A 27,996-nucleotide genomic window follows, 5' to 3' on the forward strand; every position below is an offset into this window, starting at 1 on the left:
AAATGCAGACAGCTCAGAAGAGGCAGTGCTAGAATAATCTTTAGTATTATTCACATCATATTGAAAGGCTGCAACGCGTGGCTGGTATTGCAGCTACCTAGGAAACGCAAAATGGGCACTAGCACTCAACTTGTTCTGTGAACAGACCAGAGTCTCTGGACCAGGGATGCTGAGAACTACTCCCTACCTAGGGCACAACCTTGAGAAGGTTTAGCATGAAATAAAAGCCAGCCCTACAACTCTGAGCATCCCCCAGTCTCCCATGCTGGGTGTTCTGAGGCCCACTAGGGGTTACAGAACCTTTTCCCTCAGGTGATCAGGACCAATCCTTTACAGTCCTTTCCTTAGCTGTATATGTGTATTGATTTGGGTTGTAGCTGTTGATCAGAGCCTTGGTAGAACAGGCCAGTAGCGGTCTTTTCAGAGTGCTTGTTTCCTTGTGGGAGAAGGAAAATCTTGGTGCCTCCTATGCTTGGAAAGCATTCAGCTAGCTTTTGGAAGATTTTTTTCCCCTGGGAGAGCGCAAGTAGTAATTTTAAGAATGGATCACAGCTAGCAGTTGTTTTCTAGGCTTTAAAAGCATTTTACTTCTGTGTTCTGAAAATAAAAGGGGTGCAGGCATTCTTGGGGTTGTGCTATAGACAGCTTGATGTAAATGCCAACCCTGTGTGTGGCTGGAGAATTCCGTGTTGGGCATAATTAGGAAAAGAATCAAAACTGCTGATACAATACCCTTCATACATTTCTTTGGTGTGTCATGCACAGTTCATCACCACACCTTAAAAAGATCTTATAGGGAAGGGAAAAGTGCAGAAAGGGCAATTAAGAGTGTGCTCACATGCAAATTTAGAGGGGAAAAAAATAAAACAGTTGCATGGGAGTGCACTGAAAAGGATTATGGGGCGGGAGTGCTCCCCAACAAGGAAAGGTTACAAAATCTGGAACAACTTAGCTTGGGCAAGAGGCGCATGAAGGTACAAAATGATGCCTGGTCTGGAGAAAGTGGAGAAGGAAACACAAGCGCTTGATTCCACACTTTATTCATCCCTCTTAGTGGCATGCAACCTGCAGCAGTCCTGTTGGATCCATGAAGGCTTCTGTGCCCTCCTCTGCCCGTATATCTGCATGCACAGGGAGACACATGTATATATGCATCCAAAGAAATAAAAATAAGTGTGCCGAAGATAAAGCACACAGCCCTTTCTCGAGAGGCAAGCCGGTTCTTTGGGTTCTTGCTCAGCTGCTTGCTTCCCTTTGCCGCTGGGAACTGAATTCGCATCTCACAAACATTTTCTCCTGGCCCGGGTAGAGGTGCAAATCATCAACGTTTTGAGAACAAAATGTCATTCTAGGCAGGAGAGAGAGATTGGGAAGGGGAATAAAAATGTAATTGTTAATAACTAATAAACTAGTTAACAATAAACTAATAATCAGTTGTCCCTCTGAACTTAACATTCAGGATTAAAATGTACAGTCGTGAAATTCATGAAGAAGAAGGACTGGGAACCCTCTCGATAGGAAACTTTCACAGTGAACAAATAGTCAACCTAGCGACCAGGTCACCAGGCTGCCCATCTGGCCCATGGCTGCCAACCCGGCACAGCTTGGGGTCCCCAGACGAGCCCGACACTTTGCAGGCAGTTGCTGGGCTGTAAGCAACCCCCAGCCTAGTTCCCCACCACACTTACTTCTGCTGAGTTTCTCCTGCCTTGACTCGAATTGTCTTCACAACTAGTCCTGGCCGGCGGTCCCCCTTGGTCCAAGGGATGATGGTTTGGACAGTGTTCCAAATGTTTTTCCAAATCGCAATCCCCTCCCATTTCAGTTTAATCATCAACAGTTCACCAATATCGATGTCCAGTGGAACAAGAAAAGTGCAGGTTTTATTTCCAGTAATGCCTTCGATTCTAATGGAGAAGGGGGGGGGCGGAGATCAGAACATTGGCTGAGACTTCACCGCACACAAATAGACATTTCCTTAGTGTATCCATATGCCACCTTTAAATATAAATTCAAAATATATTGAGCAACGCACAAAGATCTGTAAAAGAGAACCTACAGAATAATCAACAAATCAACATATACCCAGTTTACAGTCTTTTCTTAATTGGAATACCCATATTAAAAGATACAGGGAAACTAGGATTTGAAGGACACCCTGGAGGATCATGGGAAAAAAATGGGTTTGGGAGGTGGATAGCATTCTTAGGCTTTCTGGGAGAGGTGGAAAAAAATGGAGATAGAAGTCTCAAAGGGACATTTACAGGGAGCTTCCCACAAAGTGAATTTAAACGGAGGGGGAAAGAGCACGTGAATATCTCAAGATCACATGATGCCAAGAAGGTCAAACCTTCCACATCAAAGCAAATGCTTCAGCCATGTCCCTCTCTGGGCTGCTTCAGAAGCATGGCCCGCAAACGTGGCTGCATGATAGACAGCAGAGCAAAGGTGCAAACAAGATGGTAGCCGAATGAGCACTCACAAGGTGATGGAGAGGTTTTCAACATCATCTTTGCTGCCAGTCAGCGAGATCGTGAACGTTGGATCAATTTGCCTCTCTTGGAATTCATTGATGGCATGGATCTTGAACTGATAGTGGTAAACTGTGGAGGGGGAGAATGTGGGGAATAGAATGTTAGTAATTCATTCTACCTAAGCACCTATGAGATAGTTGCTACCTGCTCTATTTTCCCACAGCTGCATTCCAAATTCTGCACCCTCACACATGCACACAACTTCAGTTCTCCATCAAAGAAGCACAAAGAAACAATTCCTTGCCAGCGTGTTTTCCTCTCCGAGCAGACTTCTCCATTTCCAGTGACTTAGCTGGTGGCCACCTCTTAAACCGGTGCTGCTAAAACTACTGCTAATTTCCGAACAGCCTGAATTAACCAGCAAGCCAGCACAGGCTGAGGACGCTGGGATGTCCCTGGCTTACAGCAGCTTCCTCCAGCAGGTTTTTTTGGCTGCAACTCCCCTACTTAAGTCATGGGTCCTGCTGGCTGAAGCTGGCAGGAGTGTTGAGTGCTGCTGGGGAAAGCTGCTTGGGGTTCACCCAGTTAGCAGTTTCCCATGTCCCAGATGGCGTATCCTGGGAAATGGTGCAATCTTGGGACCTCAGGACACTGCCCAAATGTTGCAGAAGCAGCCAGGGAGACAAGGAGAGAAATGGACGAAGTGGATGGTACAGTGAGGGCCACTGGAAGAGCAACCAGAACATTTGTAGCGTTGGGACTGGAAGCGCAGCAATGGGCCCTTCAGAGATGAGGTGTCTGGCAACCAGAAATCAAGCCTTTTCCAATTCTCCCCAGAGGAACAAGGCTGGCACTGACTAGTGGCTTTTGATGGCCAGCAAAGGCTCCCACTTTTTAACAAGTGGGCCCCATTTTGTTTGCCCAAGCTTTGGATGGGTTCTCACATGGCTGTTTTTCTGGCTCTGTGGCCAGTTTGACTAGTATCATGGTTTTGTCAATTTTCAAATCCTGTTTGTCGCTGAACTTTATTTTTAAATTATTAATCACCTGGGAAGCTTTTGGTAGATCTGGGAAAGAGGTCTTTCAAAGAAACAAAGAAGCCATGTGCATAGGGCTCGGCTGCTTCTTCTAGGCAATATTTATCAATACTGTCCTAAGCATGAACATTTTTTAAATTTATTTTCAGAATAAATCCTCGTTCCACAAACAGCTTGGTGGTCATCTGGCGGGTCTTCTGTTAGTTTCAAAGGGTCTTGGGAGGAGAGCTTCCTAGTGGATTGTGCCTGGGACTTTGGAATTCCTCCTTCCTTTGAACCTTGTCAAAATGCCCCCACGCTGGACTCTTCTGGATTCATTTGAGGGGGGGCGTGTTTCTTCCAGCCTGGCTTTCTCACATGGTCTCTGCAGCCTTTTGAGGAAAGGAATTCAGATCATTTGATGGAGCTGGAAATAAGAGAGGCACTGTTCTTCTCACACTGGCCGTTACGAAAGGTGACGTTTGCTTTGTGGGCTGACCTTTGGGTCGTGTAAATATCTTCTTCCACGGCAGCACTGCCAGTCTCAGCATGCTGAACCTGCCGCAGATGTCGAGTGGCGGAAAAAGAAAGGCTGGATTTTGGGAATGTGGCATCTCAGAGATGGCTCAGTTCATGGCTTGCCTGCACCACGACCTCAGGCGACTTCCCATCTCCACGTCTCAGGCCGCTCCTGCTGCTGCCAGAGGAGCACGGTAATACAGACTGTACTCTTTAAGTATGACCAGACCATGTTCATGAAGCCCTCCGAGCAGCCCAAAGGGCTACACAAACACAAATGTTTGTGATGGGTCAGGCAAGAAAATGTTCGCAAGCCCATTCATGAGTTAACACAATCTGTCCCATCTCCTTGTTGCACATTTCAGATAAAAGCCAGAGCTCCTTCTGGCGGGGGGGACGGCTCACGGCATTCCCTGAGCCATGATGGTCACTTTGGCTTGGCCTGATTTGTCAAGCAAGGCCAACAGGAGGCTAGGCGTGAGAAAGACCAGTGGGTCCAGGCTGGCTTTGACCGTACTCCATATTTTCCAGGCACACTCAATTTCCTCCTGACAGAACAGCTGACCACGTCTGCCTTGCAGCAAATCTTGTAAGAGGTTGGGAGTGCTGGGAGAAGGCTTCTTTTTACCAGTGCTGGCAAATTCTGGTCACAGCACCAGCTCAATTCAGGCTGCACCCTTCTGAAAGACATCCCTCTCCCTCGTGAGCCTTCCTGGCTTTGCAGCTCCCCTTTGTGGCATGGAGCTGCCATCCAGGGGACCTTCCTCGGGCTCTAAGACTCTGTTGGGGAAGGGGGACTAGTTTGGTCCTCCCAGGTCTTGCTGCCCACAGGCAAAGGTACTCCGATCCAGCAGGCCTTTGGACAGAAGCCATCCTGTTGCTGGCCAAACTCTCCCCACAACACTCCCAGGCTTACTCCTGTTTTCAGTTTTATCTGGTTTTCAACTCATTCACACACGCACTTTTTCAGCAGGGAAAATGTGTGTTTCTGTGTGGATTTTTCAAAAGTGTAACTTCCCCCGATAAAACCATGAAAATGTCCTTAAAAACACACACACACACACATTTTCAGGGGCACTTAAAAGTATGCATTTTTCCAACATGACTGCAAGTTCAGGAATTTGCAAGCCTTCCTCGCAAGAAGCTGCCCATGTGCTCCACTCAGGGTTGCAAATGCGGCACATCTGCAGGGTTTGCGCGCGGAAGCGGAAATCTCACCTATGCCTGCTTCGACTCACTTTTGAAGGGCACCTGAGCGCGGGTCTTCAGGAACAGCTGCCTGCTGCTGGGGACTTTTGCCTTCCGGATATGGTAGCCCAGGGTGTTGCACCTGTTTGCCTTACAGCTGAGGCACCGGCCCTTGTCAAAAGTCTGCATGTCCTTGCACGAGTAGCCCATGATTTTCTTGGCGTTGTGCCGCAGCGAGTCAATGAAGAGGTGAACAGACCTTTCGTGGGCGCATTTCACTGTCTGAGCGAGCCCTGCAGAAAAAAGAGAGCCCCGGTTCCTTCTGGGAGACCCCCACCCCCATCACGGCCACCCATCTGGAGGAGAGAGGTATAGAGGGAGGCAGGGCAGTGCCCCATGGGCTTGCCTGGAAGCGCTCGCCACGGGCTGGTCCCAACTTTCGGAACGGCGGCAAGATGGGACCAGCCCGTGTAGAGCAGCAGCCAGGAGACCAGCCCTTTCCCCTCCTCCTGGGGAATCCTGGCAACCCAGCCCTGACGTCCCAGAGGGTCTTGTGGTGCCTCCCTGGGGGGCTCATGGGCTGTGTCCTCTCCATGGGCCACAAGCTGGGGAAGCCTGCTCTAAGAAGCAGGAGGTCCAGCCAGAGCATGGCCCAGTGGAGAGGAGCTGCCCCGAGGCATTCCCACCACCGATGCTGAGGAGCACTGGCCGTGGCTCAGCTCTTTCCAAGCTCACCTCCTTAAGCAGGTGGAAAATGTGACAGCCCAGTGGACAACGGATTCTGCTCTGGTGGGCTGCAGGATTTGTGCAAGTGACACGTACTCTATTCACAAGAACTTGCACAGGGCCCTTCTCACTTGCCCGCCTGCAAAAGTGGGCAGGTTCACAAGGCAGGGTCATTCCGCAGGGCCCCACTCTTCTAGAAGAAGAGGTAGTTTGGGGTCTGCCAAGCCCTATCACTGCAAACTTTGATGCAAGCCCTGAATCCATGCTTCTTTACCCTGGATTTCGCCAGTTCTGATAGAAGTGGGTTGAAGCAGCAATTGGTGTGATGCAGATTTTCACACTAGGTTGGCTAGGAGCATTTGTTTTTGCTGATTTTATTGCTGCGTCAGTTTTTATTACATGGATTTAATTGCTGTGTGATGCCTTGGGAGGGCTCTGGCCCTGAAAAGCAGCCAAGAAATCACAGGGATCAATACAGTAAAATTGCCGGGCAGCGGATATTTGGGGAGCTTCCGTTCTGGACATCTTCCCTGTCCCTGGGAGATGTCCCTTCCGTGTTGTCAGTGGCTACCAAGCTGGGCCTCACCCTTGCTGCGGGTTCTGAGGAGAGCTGGCGAGAGAAGCGCTCGGGATGCAGCCAGCAAAGCAGCCGGAGGGCTGAGCCTGCAGCTGGCTGCCAAGAGGAATCTGAACAGGCTGGGAGAGCTGCAGGGGTGCCCTGTTTGCACCAGGCATCTGAGGCTCCTAGGAGGCCCGGAGCTGCTTGCTCCCTCGCTCCCCTGCATTTGTCAAGAACTGGCAAGCAGGGGAATATCCCGCCAGGGACCTCTCCTGGGAAGGAAACACGCCCTATAGCAACTGTCCCACGCCAGGCTCCTCCAATGCTGGGCTGAGGCTTGGGCGGAGGCCACTACAGGCCGGGCCCGTCAGCTGTGCAGGGCTGCCCAGCTGATGGCCAGGGACGGCACTGCTGCTCAGCAGGCGGGTGGGCTTGCTTGCTGCCACAGACCACTCCTGCCTCAAGGAAGTTTTATTTTATTCTTTATTCTTTTTGGCACCAGCTAAACACTTTTCTATTTTCCCAATGTTTTAAGGTTTGACTGCTTCTACTATGGGTTTTATTGTTGACTGGCTAAGAATTTGATTAGGATGCTGTGTTTTATTTGATTTTGTCTTAGCGTTACCCATCCTGAGACTACGGTAAGGGACGGTCTAAAAAAGCTTTAAAAATATAAAGCTGAGCTTGGGGAGGGCCTCCGAAGCAGGACCTGCTCCTGCCAGCTGCTCCTCCCTCACCCCTGGCCCTCACGGCCTGCACCCCCACCCTGCAACCCTCCCCATGCCCCCTTACCCGTGATGCCGTACTGCACAATGTGGTCGTACACGTGCTTGATGTGGCAGCCAGGCTGGAACGTGCCCCCATTGGGGTAGAAGTCAAAGTGCGCCACGGGCTGCTTGATGCCCACGCTGAGCCCCATTTGCTGCTGGGTGAAGGTGTGGATGGCGTCCACGAAGTCGGCGTCGTCTGGCGATAAGCGGTCCGTGGGGGACATGCCCTCGAACAGTGGGCCGGCCGGATCGAGGCCTGTGCCGAGGGCAGACCGAGGCTGGTGAGGCCAGCGGGGCCACGGTGGTGGTCTGACGTGAGGGGTGGCGCCACACTGGCTTCTCGCTTTGCCAGAACCCAGGGGGGCTTAGCTAGCCCTCTTTATCCTCGCAAGAACAGCCCTGCGGGGTAGGCTAGGCTAGGCTAGGCTAGGCTGGGCTGGGCTGGGAGCCTGTACCTGGCCCATGGTGTGTGCACCCAGCAGATCGCCAGGCCCTGCATCCAGTGCTGTGCTGCATCCAGCGCATTCCCGGCCAGTCGGAAGCGCATGCACGGCACTTTGCCGACCACTAAGAGGGCAGGTCTCTGCGCGGGGGCTGCTTGTGATTCCGCACAGGCAAAGAGGGCAGGAAGGGGAGAGGCCTGGCGGCAAAGGAAAACAGGAGGGAAATGTTTGCTCCGCCTCCAACACTTCCCTTCCCAAGCTGGCGCCTCCACAAGTTCTGGAGTGCAGCCCCCATCATTTGCAGCTGGCAGGAATGCTGGGGGCTGCAGTCCACAGCTGGGAGGGTGCAGGCTGAGGAAGGGGAGGGCAGGGCAGGGCAGGGCAGGGCAGGGCAGGGCAGGGCTCCATGAAGCAGGCATCATACAGGTGGAGGGGACTGTTCCAGTTTCAGTTCAATCGCTTAAATTCTGAAAAGTCAGATCCCAAATGACCTGAGCAAACAGAATGGTCTTCACCTCGGAATCAAACTCCTGGGTATGGATTTCAGAAGTGGGCTGCCCCTGCCAAAAAGGCCGCGTCTCTGGCCACCACCATCCCTCCACCAGAGGTGGAAGACCTGAAGAAAATTTTCTCGAAATGGAATGAAATGAAATGGGCAGGCCTGTTCAGAGGCTGAGTGACCCTCATCTGAAGGCCAAGGAGAGCTGGTGTCACTCAGTTAAAGCTTACCATTTGGGTCCAACAAAATCTGCTTTTTTGATTCCCCTCTATATCAAATGGCACTCTCTATCAGTGGTTTTCCTGCATTACGAGATAATTTTAGGGCCCTGTTCTTAGATCATCTGCTTTCATGTGGATTTTCCATCCCGGCAGAGAAGCTTTCCGGCTTCCTGCTAGAAAACCGCTCACAGATCTACCTTCCTTTGGCAAGAGAGGAGAAACTGTCATTCTGTTCCTTTCTGCTCATCAGGCCCTAATTGGAATCGCAGGCAAGGTTTCCCCCTCCTCTGAGCAAGCACAGTTGCTAGATGCAGACATTTTTCACCTCCTGAAATCAGTGGGAAATTCTCCAGCCACATCCACATGACACACACACGTTCTCGTGAATGCAGCAACACCACGGCCATGGGGCCACGCAAGGTAGGACAGCCACCCTTCTGGTGGCTCTGGGCAGCTTCTGAATAGCAGCACGCACTGGAGAGGGGGAATTTTTCTAGAGAAAGTGCCCCACTCAGACCCAGCAGGCCACAGAAGCCCATGTTCTCACGCTGTCCCTTTATCGAGCAAGTGCTTGGCATCACCCGGCGTAGGTACCCTGCAACATAGCTAAGCACTTCCATATCCTGGATCGAACAGACTTCCAGGGAGAGAAGTCTTTAGGCAGCCTTGTCTAGTCAGTTGAGAAGCATCCGAGCCCCTTCCTGCCTCCCATCCCCAAACGCCATGCGCTTTGCAACTGCGTTTGCCTCCCACATGCAAGAGAAAGTTTGCCAGCCCAGATTAAACACACAAGTGGAATATTCCGAGCGTGTGTGGCTTTGCATTTTAAGCTTTCTTAGATCAGCTTCCCAACAAAAAGAATGGGACCTCTGCCGCTTGCCATGTGCCACTGAAGGGGACCCTGGAGCTCTGTGCAATCCTCTTTAACAGTCCTAAATAATTTGATGTCATCAGCAAACCTGGCCATCTCACTTCTCACTCCTAATTCCACATCCTTTCTGAATAAGTTGAAAAGCATTGGCCTCCATACAGAGCCCTGTGGGGGCACTGGTTGCACCCCTCCTGTGGGAGAATTTGCCATGTATTCCCACTTTTGGTTCTCTGTTCTTTGACCAGTTACTGATCCATAAAGATCAGCAAGAAGAGCCAATTGACTAAGATTGCAGCCCTAGTTAATATCCTCAAGGAGTCGTCATTGGTACATAACTATATAAAAATATCAAGGGATACTCGAACAAGTTTGCCATAGCTGAAAATGCTGCTGAAGACTGTTGGGTCTCAGTACTGCAACGTTTAAATGACCTGGCTAGGCATGGTCCTGGTTTGGTGACTCCATTCTTACCTGTAATTCGGCCAATCTTCTCTCTGCCCCTAATGAAGCTGCCGGCAAAGCCAGCAGTGTGGGCCCCCAGGCTGTACCCAATCAGGTGGGCCTTGCTTCTGTGGAAATGAACTGATTTCTGAAAGACAGCAGCAGCATGTGCCTTAAAAGTAGGGAGGACAGAGCAAGGTATCGGTCCAAAGCATCCACCTATATATCAGCAGGCTGGACTTCGGCCGTCCCAAGATATTTTGCCACCTGAAGTGGAGGATCCAAATGGCATCTCCCACTATAATGAATACAGCTCCCAACCCAGTGGGACATGCTCCTGAGCAAGCCCACTGAAACCTCCGGTGCGCTTACCTCCAGCCATTCCAGGAACCAAGCAATTTCTTGGCCCGAGACCCGCGTATTCCGCACCGCGATGGGATAATGCGCATGGGCAAGTGCAAGCCAATCAGCGATGATCACATTGGTGTGTGGGAGCTGGGTCTTCAGCTCATTGGCCAGCTCCCAAATCCACCATTCCAGGCTTCCATCCACCTGCAGCCGTGGGAGAGAATCTAGTCTGTAAAATTTCTTGTGGCCATGTTTTATGAGACCCAAAAGACAGCGTATTGGGAGCACTGCTCAGCCTTGCAAAGTCCAAGCAGCCTTGCCCTTCCATCCTTTGGGCCCCACAGAGCAAACTGTCCTGCCCAATAAATGTTCCTGGACAACATTGTATATGTCTAGAATCTTTACATTTTGGGAACAGGGATTAGACTTAATTTTTCCCTTCTCTCAGAAAACTGCTTATCATCCAGTGGCACATTCTCTTGCATGTGAACCCCATTGAACTGAAGTGGAGCCGTGCACGGGACTTTATCCCTTGTTTTTAGAAACCATATAGCTGAGACCCCAAAGACGTCAGTTTCGCAGCCTCTTCCGCCTTGATGTCCCAGCTGCCCATGGCGCTGAGGCACATTTCTTTTTGGGTGGCTACTCTGAGCCACCTCAGTTGGATGGTTTCCCACTTGGCCCATGCCATTCACTCCCCTGCAGGGGAAGGGCAGGCATCGAGGAAGCATGTAGTGCTCTTCCCCCCTGCAAGCTGCGGGACGAGAAACAGCCGAGGTCAGAAAGAGCAGGCAGAACCCTCCAGGGGCAGAACTTGAGCGGGTGGACCAGTGGAAGGGGCCAACATAGGCTGGATACAGAACCCCTGCAGGGCAAGGAGAAGGTCTCCTTTCCTGGTCTTCACTGAATGCCTACGTGCATTTTTAAGCGCATGTGGAATAAGACATTTGGAAACCTGCAGGTCCGCAAGGCCAGACGGGACCGCAGCTCCTTGTTGCGTGTGTGCAGCGGGACAGGTGAAACAGCCTTGGGGCCATTCCCAGGGGACTCCTGCCCCCCCGCAGACTTTTCTAGCCTCCGTCCTCTGCTGGTTCCACCTGCTTGCCTGAAGAAGAACCAGCAGAGGTCACACAATCCCGTTAAGGCCATGCCACATTGTTCTGCCACACGTGGAGACCCAGGCAGAGAGGGCCCTCTGGAAGGGCTGAAGGCGCAGCTGCCCCACGCCTCTCCAGAGACGAAAAGGAAAAGTAGCGTACCGCCCATCCATGAATGATCATCACCAGGGGCAGCGAGGCATTGAAGCGGCATGTCTCCAGCGTGGCCATCTGGTCAAATTCAATCAGGCAGCCTTCCTCGGCGGTGCTAGAGTACAGAAGGAACTTGGTCTGGGTACGCTGGCGGTCGCTCTTCCGCCAGACAGGCTGCAGCTGTGGTCCTGAGAGGAGAGGAAGAGGAGAAACTCTTTCTCATATGGTGACTCGCACACCTAAGTTCACTGGGCAGGCTGGTTTCATCCATCCCTCGTTCTGCTAAAGGCCTAGGATCCCATTTGGCAAAAAAGGAAAATGCAAATGACGCAACCTGGGCAGAGCTTCCCTGGTTTTTTTAATTACAGGATTCCTTGATTAGTGGATTGTGCAGTGATGTTCACAAGGATTTGAGGCTTGGGCTTCCTGTTCCTCTCCTGCTGCAAGATAGGCAAAAGGTTAGGCAGGAGGAAGGTGCTGGAACAGGGAAAGCTTTGCCAGGTGGATTTCTGCTGCTGAGGGCTTACAGAACCCTGCGGGCATGCCAGCTGGGCCCTGCTGGTGTCTCAGTAAGGCCCAAGTCCAGCAAGGGGACCCTTTGCTGCATCCAGGCGCCCACCAACACCCCAAGGGAGCATCCCTGAGATGAAGGCAGCTGGGAAGCCTTCTGCCGCCCACATTGCGGCATCTGGCCAGATTGAGGAGCAGGTCCAGGAGGCACTGCCCGTTGCCTTCCCTGCATGTAACTAGGCCTTGCCTTATGCATCTAAAAAAAACCATGCTTCCTTGACTTTTGTATTGCTTTCTTGGAAGGCGTGCCTCTGGCACCCAGCTCCAATCTCCTCAATTGCTCAAGCACTTGGGTGATCAGCACCCCATCGATTTGTGCATGTGGGCTTTGGGCAGCTGAGCACCCAAGTGAGAACCCTGGGGCGGAGAACCCTCTGCGTCAGAAGAAAGCAATGCCGTGGCCAGCTCCCTTTGAAAGAGCCTCTTGGCTAGATCCACACTGACTGAGGCACCCTGCACAGAGAAGGAGCCCCCGAGGTGGTCCTACTGCACGCACGCAGCGCCCCGGGCAGCGCCTTTGGGTATGAGCCCCAGCCGTGGCAGGGGAACGAGGGAGGCGGCCTGCCCGCGGGTCCTGCCGCGAAAGGGCACGCGAGCCTGCGCGTGGCGCGCACGAAAACGAGGCCGCCGGCGCACGTGCAGAGGGCCGCGCGGCTCCGGCCTTCCGCCGCGTGGCCCCTGGCGCGGCTCCCCGCCCGCTGGGCCCTGGGCGGCCGTGGCGGGGCAGTCCTCGAGCTCTTCCGGCTGCAGCACGCCGGGCCCCGCGCGGACCTCCCCAGGGCGGCCTGCCGCCACGCCGGTGTGGAGGGGCACGAACGCACCCCGCGCTCTGCCCGCCCTCCCTCCGGGCCTGGGGCTGGGGGAATGGGCCGTTGAGGCGGGGCTGCGCGGGCCGTGGGGGCGCTGCAGAGTCGCGACCGGCGCATGCGGAGGGCGCCGTGCTAGCGCCCCTCTCCGCGGGCCTCGTCTGCCCGCCCGCGGCGCCCGGCCTCGCGGCACGGAGCCGCCGCGCGGTGCGACGTCCCCCGACGCGACGGGGAGCCCAGACCTGCCCCGGGAGCCTGGCAGGGTGGGCGCCTCTCGAAACCCAGCGGGGAAGAACCGAGCGGGCGCCCCTCCTTTTGAGCAAAGCGCGGGAGCTGCTGCGATGGGCCTCACCTGGAAAGAGGTAGAAATGCGCACCTTGGAGTCCCCCCCCCCCCGGTACCCCGCGGAGCAGCATTGGCGGAGGGGGCCGCCCAGGGCTGAGCCGCCCACGTGGTGGACAGGTGGCCAAAGCGTCCCTCCGCTGTGAAGAATTACTTCAGGGGTTTATCATTTTATTTCTTCCATGGAGTTTTCCCTTCTGTTGAACAGCAGGGCAGCCCTCGGAAGAATTAAAATCAGTGGTCGCGGGTATTGGTTCGCTGAAGCAGAATGGCCTCATGGACCGACACGAGGGCCTTGCTGATGGGGTCAGGCCCAGCTGCCCGCGAAGGGGATGGGGAGAGGGCTGCAGGGAGCCCTCCGCCAGGCGTGACCGGCCAAGACCGGATTTGACTTCCACCTTGACGTGTCCATTGGTTCAGGTGTATGCAGCAGTAAACAGCACAGTGGATCAGACCTTCCCCTGCATTAGGAATGTGGTGTTACCACCAGGAGTTTCTTCAGGCTGCCTTCAGTAGGGAGCTGGTCTCTTAGAAATTTCTAAAAGAGAGGGACCTCATCACCCCAAGAGAGGGTGGAAGATGAGCATCCAAAAGATGACCTTCCATGTGACCCTGAAGGCACAATCTGACCTTGAACCACTGGCCCTCTGCTTGGGATGAGGTTAGTGAATGTGGACAGTGTTGTAAATCAGCATTTTGAAAATTTGGGTGCCTGTCTCTAGAAAACTGGCGGTTGGAGCTAACCATTGTGATGGATGTATATTTTCCTGTCTCTGTGATGGGGTGTGTCCATAAAGATATGCATTAGAAATCACCCATCCATCACCCAGACAGGCAGTAGTCAGGTAGGGCAGTCCCGATGTCTTGGGTCTTGAATGTTGAAAGCAGAACCCTTTGGGGGAAAATATGCACCAGCTCTGCTTTACAACAGCAAAGAAGTGCGAGGTGGTGGTTAAGAGCTCGGGACTGGGACTCAGCCATTCTGGGTTCTCATCCCTGCTCGGCCATGGAGCCAGCTGGGTGACTTGATTCTCTTCTCCAGCTCAGCAGCGGGCACGCCAGTGGTACTCCGAAATGCTCGTAATGTGGATTTCTTCAGTTACTGCTGAGAAGGGCATCGCATTTAAGGCTCACTCTAGCTGAGTTATCTTGTCTGGTGTGCCTCCTGTAAGTGGTCTTACAAGCGTCTGGAAACACGGTCAGCTCTAGATTAGGGTCACTGTATCAAACTGCAAAGGAAGATGGAGCACAAATGAAAGGGGCTTTTTCCCCTCCATCTGGTGATGTGAGAATCCCAGACAAGTTCTCTCCGAAACCTACATTGGACAAGAATCAGTTGTTCTTTTAGCAAGCTTGCAATAGAAAGGCTCTTTCAGACTCAGAGAATAGACAGAGCATGAGTTGTTCTCAGTAAGTCCTTGCCAAAAACGCTTTCTCTGGGGTTTCGAGTCCAGAAAACAATGCAAGACCTTCATTTTAGCTGGGCCGGCATTTCCAGGCTGGAAGGAGGCGTGGGGTAATTGTAGTTGCAAATCTGCAAGAAGAAAATGCTCGTTTGGGGAAGAAAAAACCCCATTTGATTTGTTGGTATGGCTTCGCCCTCCTTTTCTTACTAGTGCCAGGATGTGTGGAATTCGTATGGACACCCAGTTTCTTGCCAGAAGCTTCCCCAAAACGTTTGCTTTAGCAAAATGGAATTGCCCAACCAAGCTGATATTTTTCAAAAGCAACTGTTCACCAAAGATAAACTTTCATAAGCATAAACATCTGTGCGGATGGCAAGATGATAGCTCTGGAGCTGGGGCAGAGAGGGTTTCATAATCACACGAGAGCAGAGCATGTGGAGTCCGGCGTTTGCCCCACAGGACGGCCAGCCGGCTGCCCACGGGATTCCACAGGCAAGACGAGAGCGGAACGGCACCCCTCCCGCCCATGTTCCATGCCTACTGCCGTGCCCAGGGTGGTAAAGGAGGTAGCCTGTGGCCATCAGGAGTGGGAGCAATTGATAGCCTTCTCCAGGAAGTTGGCTAATATCTGGAAGCCATCCGAATTAGCAGCCACTGGTGCATCTTGGGATGGAAACTGGCATAGTTTAACTGCGCTGTGTGCAAAAGTTCTTTCTTCCTTTTCTCTGCCCTAAATCTCCCGGCAGTCGGCTTCATGGCGTGGCTGCGCTAGATTCTAGTATGTCAAGAGGGAGGAAAAGGGCACCCTGTCTTGTTCTTCCACGTCAGGCATAGCCTTCTATGCCTCTCTGTCGTGACTGCCCTTCCTCACCGGTTTTTCTAAGCAAAGCTGTGCATGCAGAATGAGTCCCTCATGCAGCTCCGAAGACCTTTTGCTGCCCAGATGGGCACACCCAGGGAAGCCCTACGTTGGAAAGCCCGGGGGGGTGGGGGACGGCAGCGCCCAAGTTCTCCACAGCACAGGGTGGGAGCCCAGAGCTTTGGGGCACCGGGAAGACCAACCGGTTCGTTTTTGCCAGCAGCAGAGTGCAGCATCGGGGACACGATTCTGCCTGTGTGTTCAGGCTAATGATTCCTTTCTGGGGGGAAACCAGCATGGGAGGAGAAATGCCACGTGCTAGCAGGCATCCAGCAAGCACTTAAGCATGGTTTTTATCAGACGTGCTTCCATTGCAGCCCCTGGATTAAGTGAGCTTGTTTGAGTCCTGGGTAGGTCAAAGCCTGAAGCTTTCCTTGCCCTGTATATTCAACTCTAGTAGAGAACAAACCACACAGTTTATTAAATCTGGAAGTCTTGGGCTCTCCCCAGCGACTGCTTTTATTCCTTTCTGTATATTAGAAACCTTGCTCTAGTCAGAACTTTCTTATTACAGTTTTGTTAACCTAACATATTGCTAAGCTGCAAACTGCTGCTAAATGCACTGAAATATGTACATTCTGGGCCAGAAAAGCACTGACAGCCATGCCATTTCTGCAGATTGAAAGTTGGCCACTTTGGTGCTCAATGGCCTTTATTTTTAGCATCCAATTCGCAACAGCCGCACGCTCCAGTGTAATAAAACTAAGAAGCAATGCCTTTTTATTTACTGCCTCCAAATCCCTTTGTAGGCATCCCCTTTTTTTCGCTCTTCTCTTTTTCATTTTGCAGCAATATTGTGAACTATTCTGACAGCCTGTCTTTAATGTAATAAAGGAGAAGTATTTTTATTAGGTCTTTGGAATAAACTTACAGCATACATATTTCATTGGGCGACAGTGCTGTGCACCCACCGATAGGTGCAGCCACAAGGTTGTGGTGGGAGAGGGAGACTGCCTTGTCTTGCCCAGGGTGCTGCAGATTTGGCTCATGGGCTTCCCTGCCTCAGACGTCCGCATCATAAGGCACAGCTCTGGGCACGTTTGGACAGAAGACCTGCTTGGAGATTAGGCCTGTTTTCTGCCCAGGCCTGCATCCGATTGCACCCTGAGCCATCCTGCTTCTGGCAACCTGTTACTTTAAAAACCCAGTTCTGTCTCTGCTGATTTTCAGATGTAGGCAGCTTCCTGACAAGCCATTCTTTGTGCAAGCGTATTCACGGAAATTCGCCGTGTGGGTGGGGTCCGGGCCGTGTTGTCGTCATTTAGAGCCTTCCCATTTTTTCCAAAGGCTGCGTCTCTGTTGCATTTGCTGGGAAAGGAGGAGGAAAAGGCAGACTAGCTGGACGAGGCCTTGGAAGACTGGTGCTGGGAGCGCTTCATCCAGAGGCACCCCAGTTCCATGGAGGGTGGCCCTGCCCCCACCTCCAGAAGTTTCCAGGCTTGGCCCTGGTGGAGGCTTGAGGTGGGGCCGGAAGGAGCCCTGCCTGTGACCCCAGAAGGCCAAGGTGGCCGGTTGGGACTGCAGGACAAGGCCAGCTGGACCGGCAGTGACCTGCTGTGCTCCTGTGGACCTTGCAATGCCATTCACCTGTGACCTGCAGACCTTCCCTACTTTGAAGTCCTGTCCCCTCGTTGCTTCTGTCTCCTAGAAATCAATAGCTCGATCAGTGTCCAACAGGATCAATAGTGCTTCCATGTTCCCTAAAATTCAAAGCGAGAGGGGTGGATGGAGCTGCAGCACGTTACCCATCCACAAACCGCTGCCACCTGCAGTAAAAAGCTGTCTTGCTGGGGGAGTCAACCCTGATTCTGGAAAGGGAAATGCTTTGTTGTTGACCCCAGAAGCTTGCTCCCTGGTGATGCTTCTGCTTTCTGTTCTGCCTCAGCTTGTAAGCATACAAAGGAATGGATTTGCACAGAGCTGGGCGGAAACTCCGCAGCACTCTCCTTCCTTCCAGGAAAGCTGCTCTTGGAAGGGCTGCCTTGAGCCAGGGAAGGGATGAAAGGCGAGATTAAATCATTCGCGGCTGTGAGATCTTGCCCTGCTGCCGAGAGACCTTCTGGCTCGATGCGTAACATCATATTTTGGTCAAAGCCAAGTCGAGCTGCTTCAGTTTCCCTAGAAATGTCAAAGGGAACTGCTTGGCAGGAGCTGCCAGAGGCGCCTTCACAGGCCTGCGCAAATTTCTGCCACCTCTTCTCGGTGCCACTTTGGTGCAGGTGGAGGGCTGAGCTGTGTGTGGGCATGCTAATTAGAGCTAATAATAACTGCCACGACCTGCCTTGGCCCTTGGAGGCTGGGAGGAAATTGCTGGCTTTTGCAGCTGAGAGCCGGCTGTTCTGTGCTGGTCTGATGGGGTGAGCAGAGTCACCCAGGGCCTGCGGATGCTTCGCAGTAATGATCCGCAGCACGGCTTGCTTGTGGAGTGGAGGGAGCCAAAGCCACGGTTGATCGTGTCGCGGAACTGCACTAAAGGTGGTCGGTGCACTGGGGTTGCCTGGGCTTTTCCCTAGATTAACACGGACAAACCTCTTTCGGATTCAGGCTCATCTGTCAGCTGCTTGCTTGTGTTGGCATTTATGCGGATTGCCAAAGGGTTTGGCCAGGCATCCCCTAAAGGTTCTGGACTCCGCAGGTCTCAATCCCACCAGCCCACATCCAGGTTAGGGAACACTTGGCTGGGGGGCCTATTTTAGTGGCTCAAAACCACAGAGGCCCATTCTGCAACTTTCGTGGATGTTGCATGGCAGGAATTGTGGTCAGTGGCCTCTGCAGGAGGAAGGCCTCTCTCCCGCTCCTGCCCCACTCCAAAGACTCCGGCAGCCGAAGGGCACTCAGTCCTTCAGAGGGCTGAGCCTAAAATCCACCTTAAATCGTTTCTCAGCATAATGGGAAGACCGGATGTAAAAATCAACATTTTACTGTGTATTTTTATTGCCAAATCTCTGAGCAGACAAGTTGAAAAACGTAGATGTGGAAATGTTACTCTGATTGCCCATTGAGTTCTCAACGATGAACGCCATTTAGCATTTATACAGTGCTTTCTCTTATTCCAGATGCTTCATACACATGAACTCCATAATTCATGCAATGGTCTTATTTTTCTGGGGAGGAGGGTGCAGAGACTGGCGACCATACAGGTCAAGACCTAGAGGACAACGTGTCTTCCGCTGTGTGTGCCTGTGAGAGAGTAATACGCAGTCCCCTTCTGCAGCAGGGAGACGCCGGTACAAGCTGGCCTTGCAGGTTTGCTGCTGCGAGGATTAGGATAGCAGAGCAGCATGGAGGAAGAGCTCCACAAGTGCTGCGTGTTAATCATGTCTGAAATAATTATTATTCAGCAGCTCGACCACTCCAGTTCTAGCACAGGATTGACAGCAAATGCAGGACCACCTGGGCAAGCTCAGCTGGAGGGTGACCAGGGGATGCAGCGGAGGCAGGAAAATAAGCGTAGTGGCGTTCCTACACAGCAGCCGTTGCTCTCAGTGAGGCCCATGGGGAGCATCTTGGTGGCAGTGCCCCATGCCTCGTGGGGGCATTTTGGGTGCCTCGTGCATTGCTCCCCCCCGGTCAGGCTCTGTCGGTGGAAAGGAAGGCAGGCAGGCCACAGGGCCTTCTGGGCCCCGGAATGTCCTGATTCAGGAAGTGTGTGCAGCTTATTTACTGTTTGGTTGCCGCTAAATCCCCCCATTCATAATTAACCAGGGTGAATACTTCACACACATTTGTGGTTGGTATTTCTTATTTGTCGTTTGTGGAATAATTGAATTTACAGCCTGAAGACCCGGGGAGAAATTAAATCCCACCATTCATAATTAACCAGGATGAATATTTCACCCACTCCATCCAGCTTGTATTTCTTACTGCAGCCTTTGGGATAATTGAATGGAGAGGTGGAAGACCAAAAGAGAAAGGACGGAATGGCAAATTCAGCAGCACTTAATTAATTCTGTGTTGCCAGCTTGCGTGTCCAAGAGGAGGACACGAGTGTTTCCGCCACTGCCGGGTTCTTGAAAATCTAATCCTTCAAAGCACGGCGCAGTCACATGCCACATGGGCTTCATGAAGACAAACCGCGTTGTCATCCAGCTGTGACCTGAGTCCCCGAGGCCATGCAGAGAAGTTCCTCTAGAAAAGTCCTTTGATTTTAATTGCAGGAGGCTGAGGATCTGCTCAAAAGGCGCCCATTAATCAGAAGAGTGGGCTTCTGCTTCTGACTGCTTGCTGGTGTTCTGGGAGAATTACTGTTCAGCCACAGACGAAGGAGCCGCGTTGGCTTCCTGCGGTCAGAAGAACGTGCCACACACTGCAAGGCCCCTCGTGCCCTGAACCTTGTACAGGGAAGCGAAGGCAGCCATGCACAGGGATCACCGTCTTTCCCTTCCTGCTCCGTCAGGAGACAATTCAGCTGGCACTGCTGCCGAGGGGCTGCCTCGTCAGCTGGCCCCAGCATCTTGGCCCGCCCGTCTTTCTTGCCAGGAAGCCTTAATGATGCAGCTCTGAAACGGCTGCTGGCAGGCCAGCCGGCTGCCATGCGCTTCCCCTGTGCTTCGGCGCAACCTGCCACAGGCGCTGCTTTCCTGATCTGGAATGCCGAGAGAGAAGCGATGGCCCCGTCTGAAAAGCCTGGGCACCTTCAGCTGAGGAAAAGCCCTGGGGAGGATGGCCATGGCGTCGCTTTTCCAGAGCAGACGAAGACTTGTCGCTTTTGCTCCCGGAAGCGGAGTCCTTGCGCTGCTGCTCTGTTCCCTCTCATTCCCACCCCACAACTTCTGTCAGAGCCCACTGGCCCTCGGCTCAGAGTGGAGGGTGGTTGTGCTGGGCAGAATCATGGCAGCGGCTGGTGCCTGTGTGGCGGCCTGTTTCTCCTGGCTTCACCGCGGGCATTTCTCTTCATCATCGCGTTTGTTTCAACACGGTGCGCTGCCTGCCAGGGTTAGTGGCATGGGACTCGGGAGACTTGGAGCAAAGTGGCGCCTGATGTTCTTCTCTTCCGAAACAGATTTGGAAGGACCTCAGCCCTCGTCTTGTCCAGCCCCTGCTAGCACAGGGGATCCTGCTCCATGCCAGCCTCAGGCAGGGGGCACCTGCCCACACCTGAGCACTAAAGCACTACAAAAGTGCCTCGTGTGTTTCTTTGGATTATGCGTTGATCAAGGGTGTTTTTCCTTCATACGTTTATCAGAAGCAAGCATAATTCTTGTGGCTTTTAAACCAGTGGAGAGGAGGCTGTTGCAGAATTTTTTAAAACAGCAGATATGAGAGAGAGACCCCCGCCCCACATGCATCAGCATGAAATGGGGCAGGGAGGAGGTGCAATTCCAGGTCCAAGCAAGAATCTCCTACAGGCAAATTCTTATTTTCAGTTGTGAAACGCCAGCAGGTGTTTTGGGCCCTAGCTGTACGGAGCAATGTGTAAGCTCCCAAAACATCGAAACCAGAACCCGGATTTGGATGGTGCTTCCAGGCTCTGAGCCCCATTTTCTGTTGGAATGGTGTCCAGGAGGGTCACGCGAAAGAACAGCCCCCCAGGCCTCCTCCGGCTCCTCCGGGCAGAGTCTTTCAGCCAACCTCAAATCGATGGCTCCGGCAGCTCGTGCCCCGACTTTCATTTCCTCTTCTGTTCCTGCCCTCCCCGCAGCCTCAGCAGAAGATGCGGCCCGCTGATGACGGCTCCATCAGGCAACAGCCGTCCAATTAACCGTGGCAAAAGTGAGCACAGGAGCCGGCATAAGAATTGCGGTTGCTAAGCAAATGCTCCTCGTGTTGCCTGCCAGAGATGAAAGCCGCGGCTCAGAGGTTTGTGTCCCGAGTTCTCATTAAAACCGCGCTCCGGGGAACGGGGCTGTGTTGTGCCTGGCGAAGAGGTAGCCATCTTGCTTGGCTTCGGTATGGTGGGGTTGCCTGCTGACTTCCCTCCCCCTTGGAGCAACTGGAATTGATAGCTGGGGGTTCCTGCACCGGTGGGGTTCCCCATCCATTGCAGTTTTCATTATGCGCTCTCTAGGAGCTCTCCATGCAGCTGAACCTCACCCCCAAATAGGTCTGCCACCATGGAGAGTTCCTGCTAACGCTCAGGGTGACAGCTGCAGTGGAGCACAAGCCCCGCCAAGGTCATAGCACATGCCCACCAGGCTGAGCGCAGCAGGGGCTGGAAGGGGAAGACTCTGGAGCAGGAGAGGAAGGGCACTTGATGCCGCTTAAAGGGTAGCATTGCCTGCCTGATCTTCTCCCGCTTTCTGCTTGTATCTGTGCAAACAAAGAGTGATGGTTTCTTTCGAAAGGACAGGTGGTCGGCGTTTGGCGCTGCCTCTTTGAAAGGGGAAATGGCACTCGGAAGCGGCCTCCGATTTCAGAACGCCTGGGGAATTGGTGAGCACGAAATGAGGAAGAGAAGGGACCTGCTGTGCTGAGACGTGTAAAAAATCCATTTTGTTTTGTTTTGGATCAGAATTTCCCCAGTTCACAATTCTGGAGCCAAACAGGGACCCATGCTGCCTTTGGTCACGGTCTGTACATTTCCAGCCTTGTGATGGGCTGGGCAGAACAAACAGAAGACATTTGAAGATAGTACAGAGCTGAAACACGCACACAGGAAACCTGCCTCTTTTTGCAGAATGAGAACGAACCCACTTTAATCAGTGGGAGAAAAATGTAAGCAGGAGAAGCACACATTTTCACACAAACACACGCCAGGAAACAGAAATCACAGCCTGACATGGGCACAAGTTGGAACAAGAAATGAGGGAAAAACCAGGAAAGGGAGTAGACAAGAAGACCCTTGCTGAAAGAACCCCTGCAAGTTTGCATCTTGCCAGTGCACATGGGCCTGGCCATGTCTCTTTCCTTGAGGTTGTTGGAGCGGGAGAAGAGGGAGGCGCAGCACCGGCCGCCTGGCACATGGGATTACGATGAAAGGGATGAGAAGGTTCTGCATGGTGACCCCACATGCATTCTCCTGTAGCTCGGAAGAAGCATTTCCAGGGCTCTTATGCTTTTAATTGAAACATGCCCTTCTACAGGAAACTTTTTACTGAATTTAGCAGGGGAAGTAAATGCTGCACCACTGCAGCATGGTGTAACCAGGAGACTGCTGCTGTTTACATGAAAAGTAACAAGACCCTCGGTCCACCTTGTTCCTTCTCATCCTGATTAGTAGCAATGGCCCTCCGGGGTATTGGGTTTGTGGCTAAATATTAACATAGAAACATAGAAAACAGAGCGAGTCAGAAGGGACCTCCTGGGCCATCTAGTCTGACCTCCGGCACCAGCTGGCTCCGCTCACGACATGCCCACCATGTGGACGTCCAGCCTATCCTTGAACATCCGCACCGACGGGGCCTCAACAACCTCCCGTGGAAGCCCTTTCCACACCCTCGGGGTCCTGACTGTCAGGAAGTGCTTCCTGGCATCCAAACGAAACCTTGGCTCCCTGAGCTTGGCTCCGTTGGAGCGCGTCCTGCCTTCCTCTGCAGGGGAGAACAGGTCTCTACCCATCTCCATGTGACATCCCCTCTCATACCTGTATGTCGCCAACATATCCCCTCTGAGTCTCCTCCAGGCTGAAGAGACCCAGTTCCCTCAGTCTCACCTCATACGGCATCCCCTGCAAACTGGCCACCAACCTTGTGGCCCTACACTGCACTGACTCCAACCTGGCTAGATCCTTTCTGTAATGAGGGGCCCAAAACTGAACACAATACTCCAGTTGCGGGTGCACTAGAGTCGTGTAGAGTGGTAGCAATACCTCTCTTGATCTAGAAGCCACACTTCAGGCTATGCAACCAAGGGTGGTGTTCGCCCTCTTGACCACCGCATGCTGACTCATGTTTAGCCTGCAGTCAACCAATACCCCGAGGTCCTTTCACAAGTGCTGCTCTCCAGCCACTTGTCACCTAACCTGTACTTATGACAGCTATTCCTATGCCCCAAGTGCAAGACCTTGCACTTATCCACATTGAACACCATCCTGTTGTCTCCTGCCCACTTCCACAGTTTGTCCAGATCCTTTTGGATCTGGAGTACCTGCTCAGTTGTGGCCACTGCTCCAGTTTTAGTGTCGTCTGCGAATTTGATCAGCAGACTGTTCACCCCTTCTTCCATGTCGTTAATGAAAAGATTAAACAGGATCGGCCCCAGGACAGAGCCCTGGGGGACCCCGCTTGTCACTGGCCGCCATCCCGATGATTCCCCGCTAATGGTTACCTTCTGCTTTCGGTCAGTCAACCATGCCCTAATCCACTGGACAGTGCTTTGGTGTATCCCAAAACTCTTCAGTTTCTCCACCAGGATATCATGGGGTACTTTGTCAAAGGCCCTGCTGAAATCCAGGTATACCACATTCACTGCATTCCCTCCATCTAGCCATCTCGAAACCTTGTCTTAGAATTCCACCAGGTTTGTCTGGCAGGACCTGTTTTTGCAGAAGCCGTGTTGTGTGGCTGTCAGCCTCCCTTCCCTATCTAGCATCACTAGATCTCTCTCTATTATGAGCCTTTCCATTGTTTTTCCTACAATGGACGTAAGGCTAACCGGTCTATAATTCCCCATGTCCTTTCTACTACCCTTTTTGAAAATTGGGACCACTGATGCCACCCTTCAGTCCTCTGGAACTTCACCTGTTCTCCACGAGGTCTCAAAAATGGAGGCCAGCGGGCGTGAGAGAACCCCTGCCAACTCTCTAAGTACTCTCGGGTGTAACCCGTCAGGGCCTGGCGCCTTTGTAATGTCCAATACCCTGAGGAGCCCCTTGACTTCAAGGGGAGTGACTCTAATCTGTGCCCCTAAGTCCCCAGCCTCATCTAATCTCCTATGCGGATATCCCCCGTCCTGCTTTGGGGAGAACACAGAGGCAAAATAGTCATTTAGCATCTGTGCCTGTTCTCTCATATCAGTCACTGGATCTCCTTCCTCCTTATTTAGTGGTCCCACCACTTGTCTCCCCTTCCTCTTCCTATTTACATGCTGAAAGAAGCCCTTTTTGTTGCTCGTAATCAGCCTTAGCCGCAATGGGCCTCTTCCCCCCAGTATACCCTTTTGTCTATTTCCCCAGTACCCATTTCCTACGGAGGTTCCTCTTTTGTCTAATCTGTCTAACCACCTCCTTTTGCATCCATGGCGGCACTCTCCTCCGCCTCCCCACCTTACTTACTAGAGGTACCGTCAAGGCTTGCGCCTCCAAAACCTCCCTTTTGAGTGCTATCCACCCCTCCTCAACTCACTTACCTTCCAGTAACCTATCCCAGGAGACTTTCCCCAGTCTGGCCTTCAATGGCCAAAGTTGGCCCTCTTGAAGTCCCAGCTTCTAGTGCTTGACCTGCTGCACGTCCCCAGTCCCCTGATCTCAAAGCAAAGGATGGAGTGATCACTCGCATCCAGAGGTCCGTAATCTGTATTTCATCTATCAACTCCTCCCCATTGGTCAAGACCAAGTCAAGGATGTTCCCCCCCCCCTCGTCGCCTCTCGGACCCTCTGTGTGAAAAACGCTCCCTCAGTAGCTTCTAGGAAGCGACGTGACCTGGCTGTCACCACCAAGTGAGTCTCCCAAGTAATATCCGGGAGATTGAAATCTCCCATAATTACTGTGTCTCTCCCCCGAGATATCCTTAGAATCTGGCCTGCCAGGACATCATCCAGGGTCTCAAGTTGACCTGGAAGGCGATAACATACCCCCACTGTCAGGTCTCTTTCCCTGTCAAAACCCCCAAGTTTCACCCACACTGCCTCTACCGAATCCCCATCTGTGCTGCATTCTATCTCACTGCAATTAAGGAGGATCTTGGTCATGAGGACAGGCATCACTGGATAATATGGCTCGCTCTGAAGTGCTGTGAAGAACTTCCATTTTAACGCTGCTTCCAGCTATGTGCAGAGAATCAAAAGATTAAATCCTGCCAGAATGTCTTGCTTCCACAAAGGCTTCAGACTTGTGCAGCAGAGCAAACACGATTCTGTAGGATGCGTTCTACTTTTAAAGATGCCAGCTTTCAGTGTGTGGCTGCATTTCTTAAAAGCACAACCCTCACTCACAGCGAGTACCTTCTGCAATCAGCTCAATGCATCATCCAGGGTGGAAGCAAGGGGCTTTTTTGTTTGCACAAGTGAGAGATAACTGGGAAGAGATCTGTTTGAATGAATACAAGCCTGGTGCAGCTGATGGCTCTTTTAAATGAATGGCATCCCCCCCACCCCCGAGACCCTTGTTCTGCTTAACGGATCGCTGTGCCACAGGCAAACTTGAATGAGTAGGCTGCATTCCGTGCAGTGACAGAAATCATTAGTAAAATTTGTGCTGGGAGGTGGGCAGAAAAACAGTGCTACGGCAGAGATGAGAGAAATGTGGCATTTCAGATGTTTCCTCTTTAAGCCTCTGGCCAGCTCAGGCCTTGGGGTTCACTGCAAGCCAAGTGCGGTTCCGGTTCCGGTGGAAGCGTCCCCAGGGCCCCCAGGCTGCCCTTTGGCTTTGGAAGCAAGATCGGCTAGGAAAGTAATCCCAGCTTCCTCTTTCCAAAGGTCAGAACCGCAGCGCAGTGGAAGGAAAGTTTGTGCATCCCAAACACTGACGGAAAGGTCAGATATGGAGAGCAAGGCTGACTCCGTGAACCAGAGGCCCTGCTTGGCTTGCGCGTGGCCCCGGCTTCACCCACTGCCACGTCCAGGAGAGAGGCCGGGCGGGAGGAAGGCGGGAGGAAGGCTTTTTCAGGCCGAGGCTTAAGGGAGCTGCTGCTTTGCTGAACCAGATGGGCCATGAGAGTGACCCAGGCTGAGGCAGATCCCGGGAGACGGGCCGCGGCTGGGAAATGAGGGTAGTCCCTGGCCCATTGGGCTGTGGGAGCGAGTCCTCTGGTCCAGCACCACAGCAGGCCCCAAGAGGCAGGCGAGCTGGCTGTGCGTGTGGCCAGCGGACTGCCTTCTGGTTGCCTGCAGCATTAGCAAATCTAGGAGGAGTGGTCCTCCTGGCAGCTGCCCAGCCAAAGCTCCTGTCATTTTAACTTTTGTCATGTTGACTTTTGCCTTTCTGCATAAGAAGGTGTGGCACAGCAGGCAGCCTGAATAAAACATAGCACGCCACGTAAGCAGCAGGAATGCTGTGACTCCCGCATCAGAGATCTCTAACGAAATGCAAGAAAGCAAGCCGGAGCGCTTCTGCACAAGGAGGTCCCGAGTGGCTGATGGCCCCTGCAGCAGGGCCACCGCCAAGAGCTGCCTGGCCGCCTTTGCACAGTGGACAACCAGGTGTCCCGCCGCCTGGCCTGCAGTGGAGACAGGAAGCCGGTGGCCCCAAGGCCTGCCCTCCGCCACCGCATGTCCAGCGATCCCGCTGCCCAAGCGCCTTCTTCCCCAGTCCCCCCTAAGGAAGCCGCCCTCGCCCGGGCTGGCGGCAGGAGCTCTCACAGGTGTGAGCGATGCGTCACTCCTTGCCCCTCTTCCCAGTCTGGCACCAGTCCACTGAATTGCCAGGCACCAGGTCGCGGTTTTAGAGGAGCATGGAACTGGCCACAAGCTCGGCCAGACATGTGTTTCGGCCTGGCAGAGTCCAGCTGAAATCGGCCGACTTGCCTCGGTCCGCTTAACCTTTCCCCTTGATTTCGGCACGGCTGGGTCTGAGGAAAGGCACCGCAAAGCGCCAGTGCTTTAAAGAGAGCGAGGAAGAGATGAACCACAACTTCCAGGGGGGCTGTTTAGAGAGAAGTTCTGAGGGGGGATGGAGTGCCTAATCCTTTCCCTTCCAGCTGCCCCCCCCCCCCCCCCCCCCCCCCCCCCCCCCCCGCCCCCCCCCCCCCCCCTCCCCCCCCCCAGGCTGGTGCCCTCCATGCTGACTTAGCACGCCATCCCAGTGATTAAAGTTCGCCTCCCCGTTTTCAGATCGGCTCTGTCCCACAAATGACCCCAGCCAAGATTTCGCTTTTATTTCTCCGCGGGTTAAACCAAATGGAGCAGCAGACTTTGCTCCCTTCACAAAGATTGTGCACACAACGTGTGTTGTCACCGCTGTGCCTTTGATTCAAAGGGTGCCCCCGGCGGAGGGAGGGAGCCCGCTGCGTCACCTCAGGCGACTGGCGAGGAGGCGAGGGAGCAGGGAAGCCCCCGAAGGCCGTTTATTGCTAGCAAGCTGCACCTCCTTCCGCGGAAATAAGCTTTCCGTCTCGGAGCTTAAACATCTCAGTGCCAGATTAGACCTGAATGGCTAAACCTGACAGCTCTTGGATACTAGCCAGCCAGGGGTCTCCACCGTTCTCGGTGCAGAACCCCTCCCAGCAAAGAAGAAGGTGGGGAGCGATTTCTGCCTTGTTAGGGCCAGGCCTGTCATCCCACCAACCGCAAGACTGTTTCCCTCGCAAAACTGGTGAGCCTTTCCCCTGCTGTGAATTACAGCGGCACGACACCGTATCCCAAATACTGGATCCAGTCCCGAGAGCGCTCACCTTTCTTCTTCCTGCCATTTGGATTCCCACGAGCAACAAGGCAAAAAAGGAAGAGCAGCGAGAGAACCAGGCAGCCCCTCATCGTCAGGCCTTTTCTCAGAAAAAGAGGAGGCTAATCCCAAGTGGCGCACGCACGAGGAGAGGAGGGGACCCTTTGGTCACCGATGCCTAGTGAGGACTAGCAGCATGTTAATAATTAACC

At 53.0% G+C, this 27,996-nt stretch overlaps 1 protein-coding gene across 1 annotated transcript; it reads right to left on the reverse strand.

Moving 5' to 3' along the window:
* Nucleotides 1-962: 962 nt before the first annotated feature.
* Nucleotides 963-27,931, reverse strand: LIPC (lipase C, hepatic type). Its single transcript, XM_044438942.1, has 9 exons — nucleotides 27,795-27,931; nucleotides 11,335-11,513; nucleotides 10,100-10,279; nucleotides 9,758-9,875; nucleotides 7,275-7,508; nucleotides 5,248-5,490; nucleotides 2,483-2,603; nucleotides 1,689-1,907; nucleotides 963-1,348 (listed from the first exon to the last, which is right to left on the reverse strand). Exons 1-9 carry the CDS (start codon nucleotides 27,874-27,876, stop codon nucleotides 1,237-1,239), a joined length of 1,488 nt encoding a protein of 495 aa, XP_044294877.1. The 5' UTR covers nucleotides 27,877-27,931; the 3' UTR covers nucleotides 963-1,236.
* Nucleotides 27,932-27,996: the final 65 nt, after the last annotated feature.

This window comes from Varanus komodoensis, unplaced genomic scaffold (assembly GCF_004798865.1).
Source record: "Varanus komodoensis strain SLA01 unplaced genomic scaffold, ASM479886v1 scaffold33, whole genome shotgun sequence".
NCBI classification, from domain to species: Eukaryota; Metazoa; Chordata; class Lepidosauria; order Squamata; family Varanidae; genus Varanus; species Varanus komodoensis.

Bases quoted from the DNA above. Each gene is read 5' to 3' on its own strand.
- LIPC (XM_044438942.1), bottom strand. From the start codon at position 27,876: ATGAGGGGCTGCCTGGTTCTCTCGCTGCTCTTCCTTTTTTGCCTTGTT. The intron at 11,514-27,794 runs GTGAGCGCTCTC...CTCTCCTCTCAG, and splicing joins AAATGGCAGGAAGAAGAAAG to GACCACAGCTGCAGCCTGTC. The intron at 7,509-9,757 runs GTAAGAATGGAG...CCCTCGGCACAG, and splicing joins GAAGATTGGCCGAATTACAG to GCCTCGATCCGGCCGGCCCA.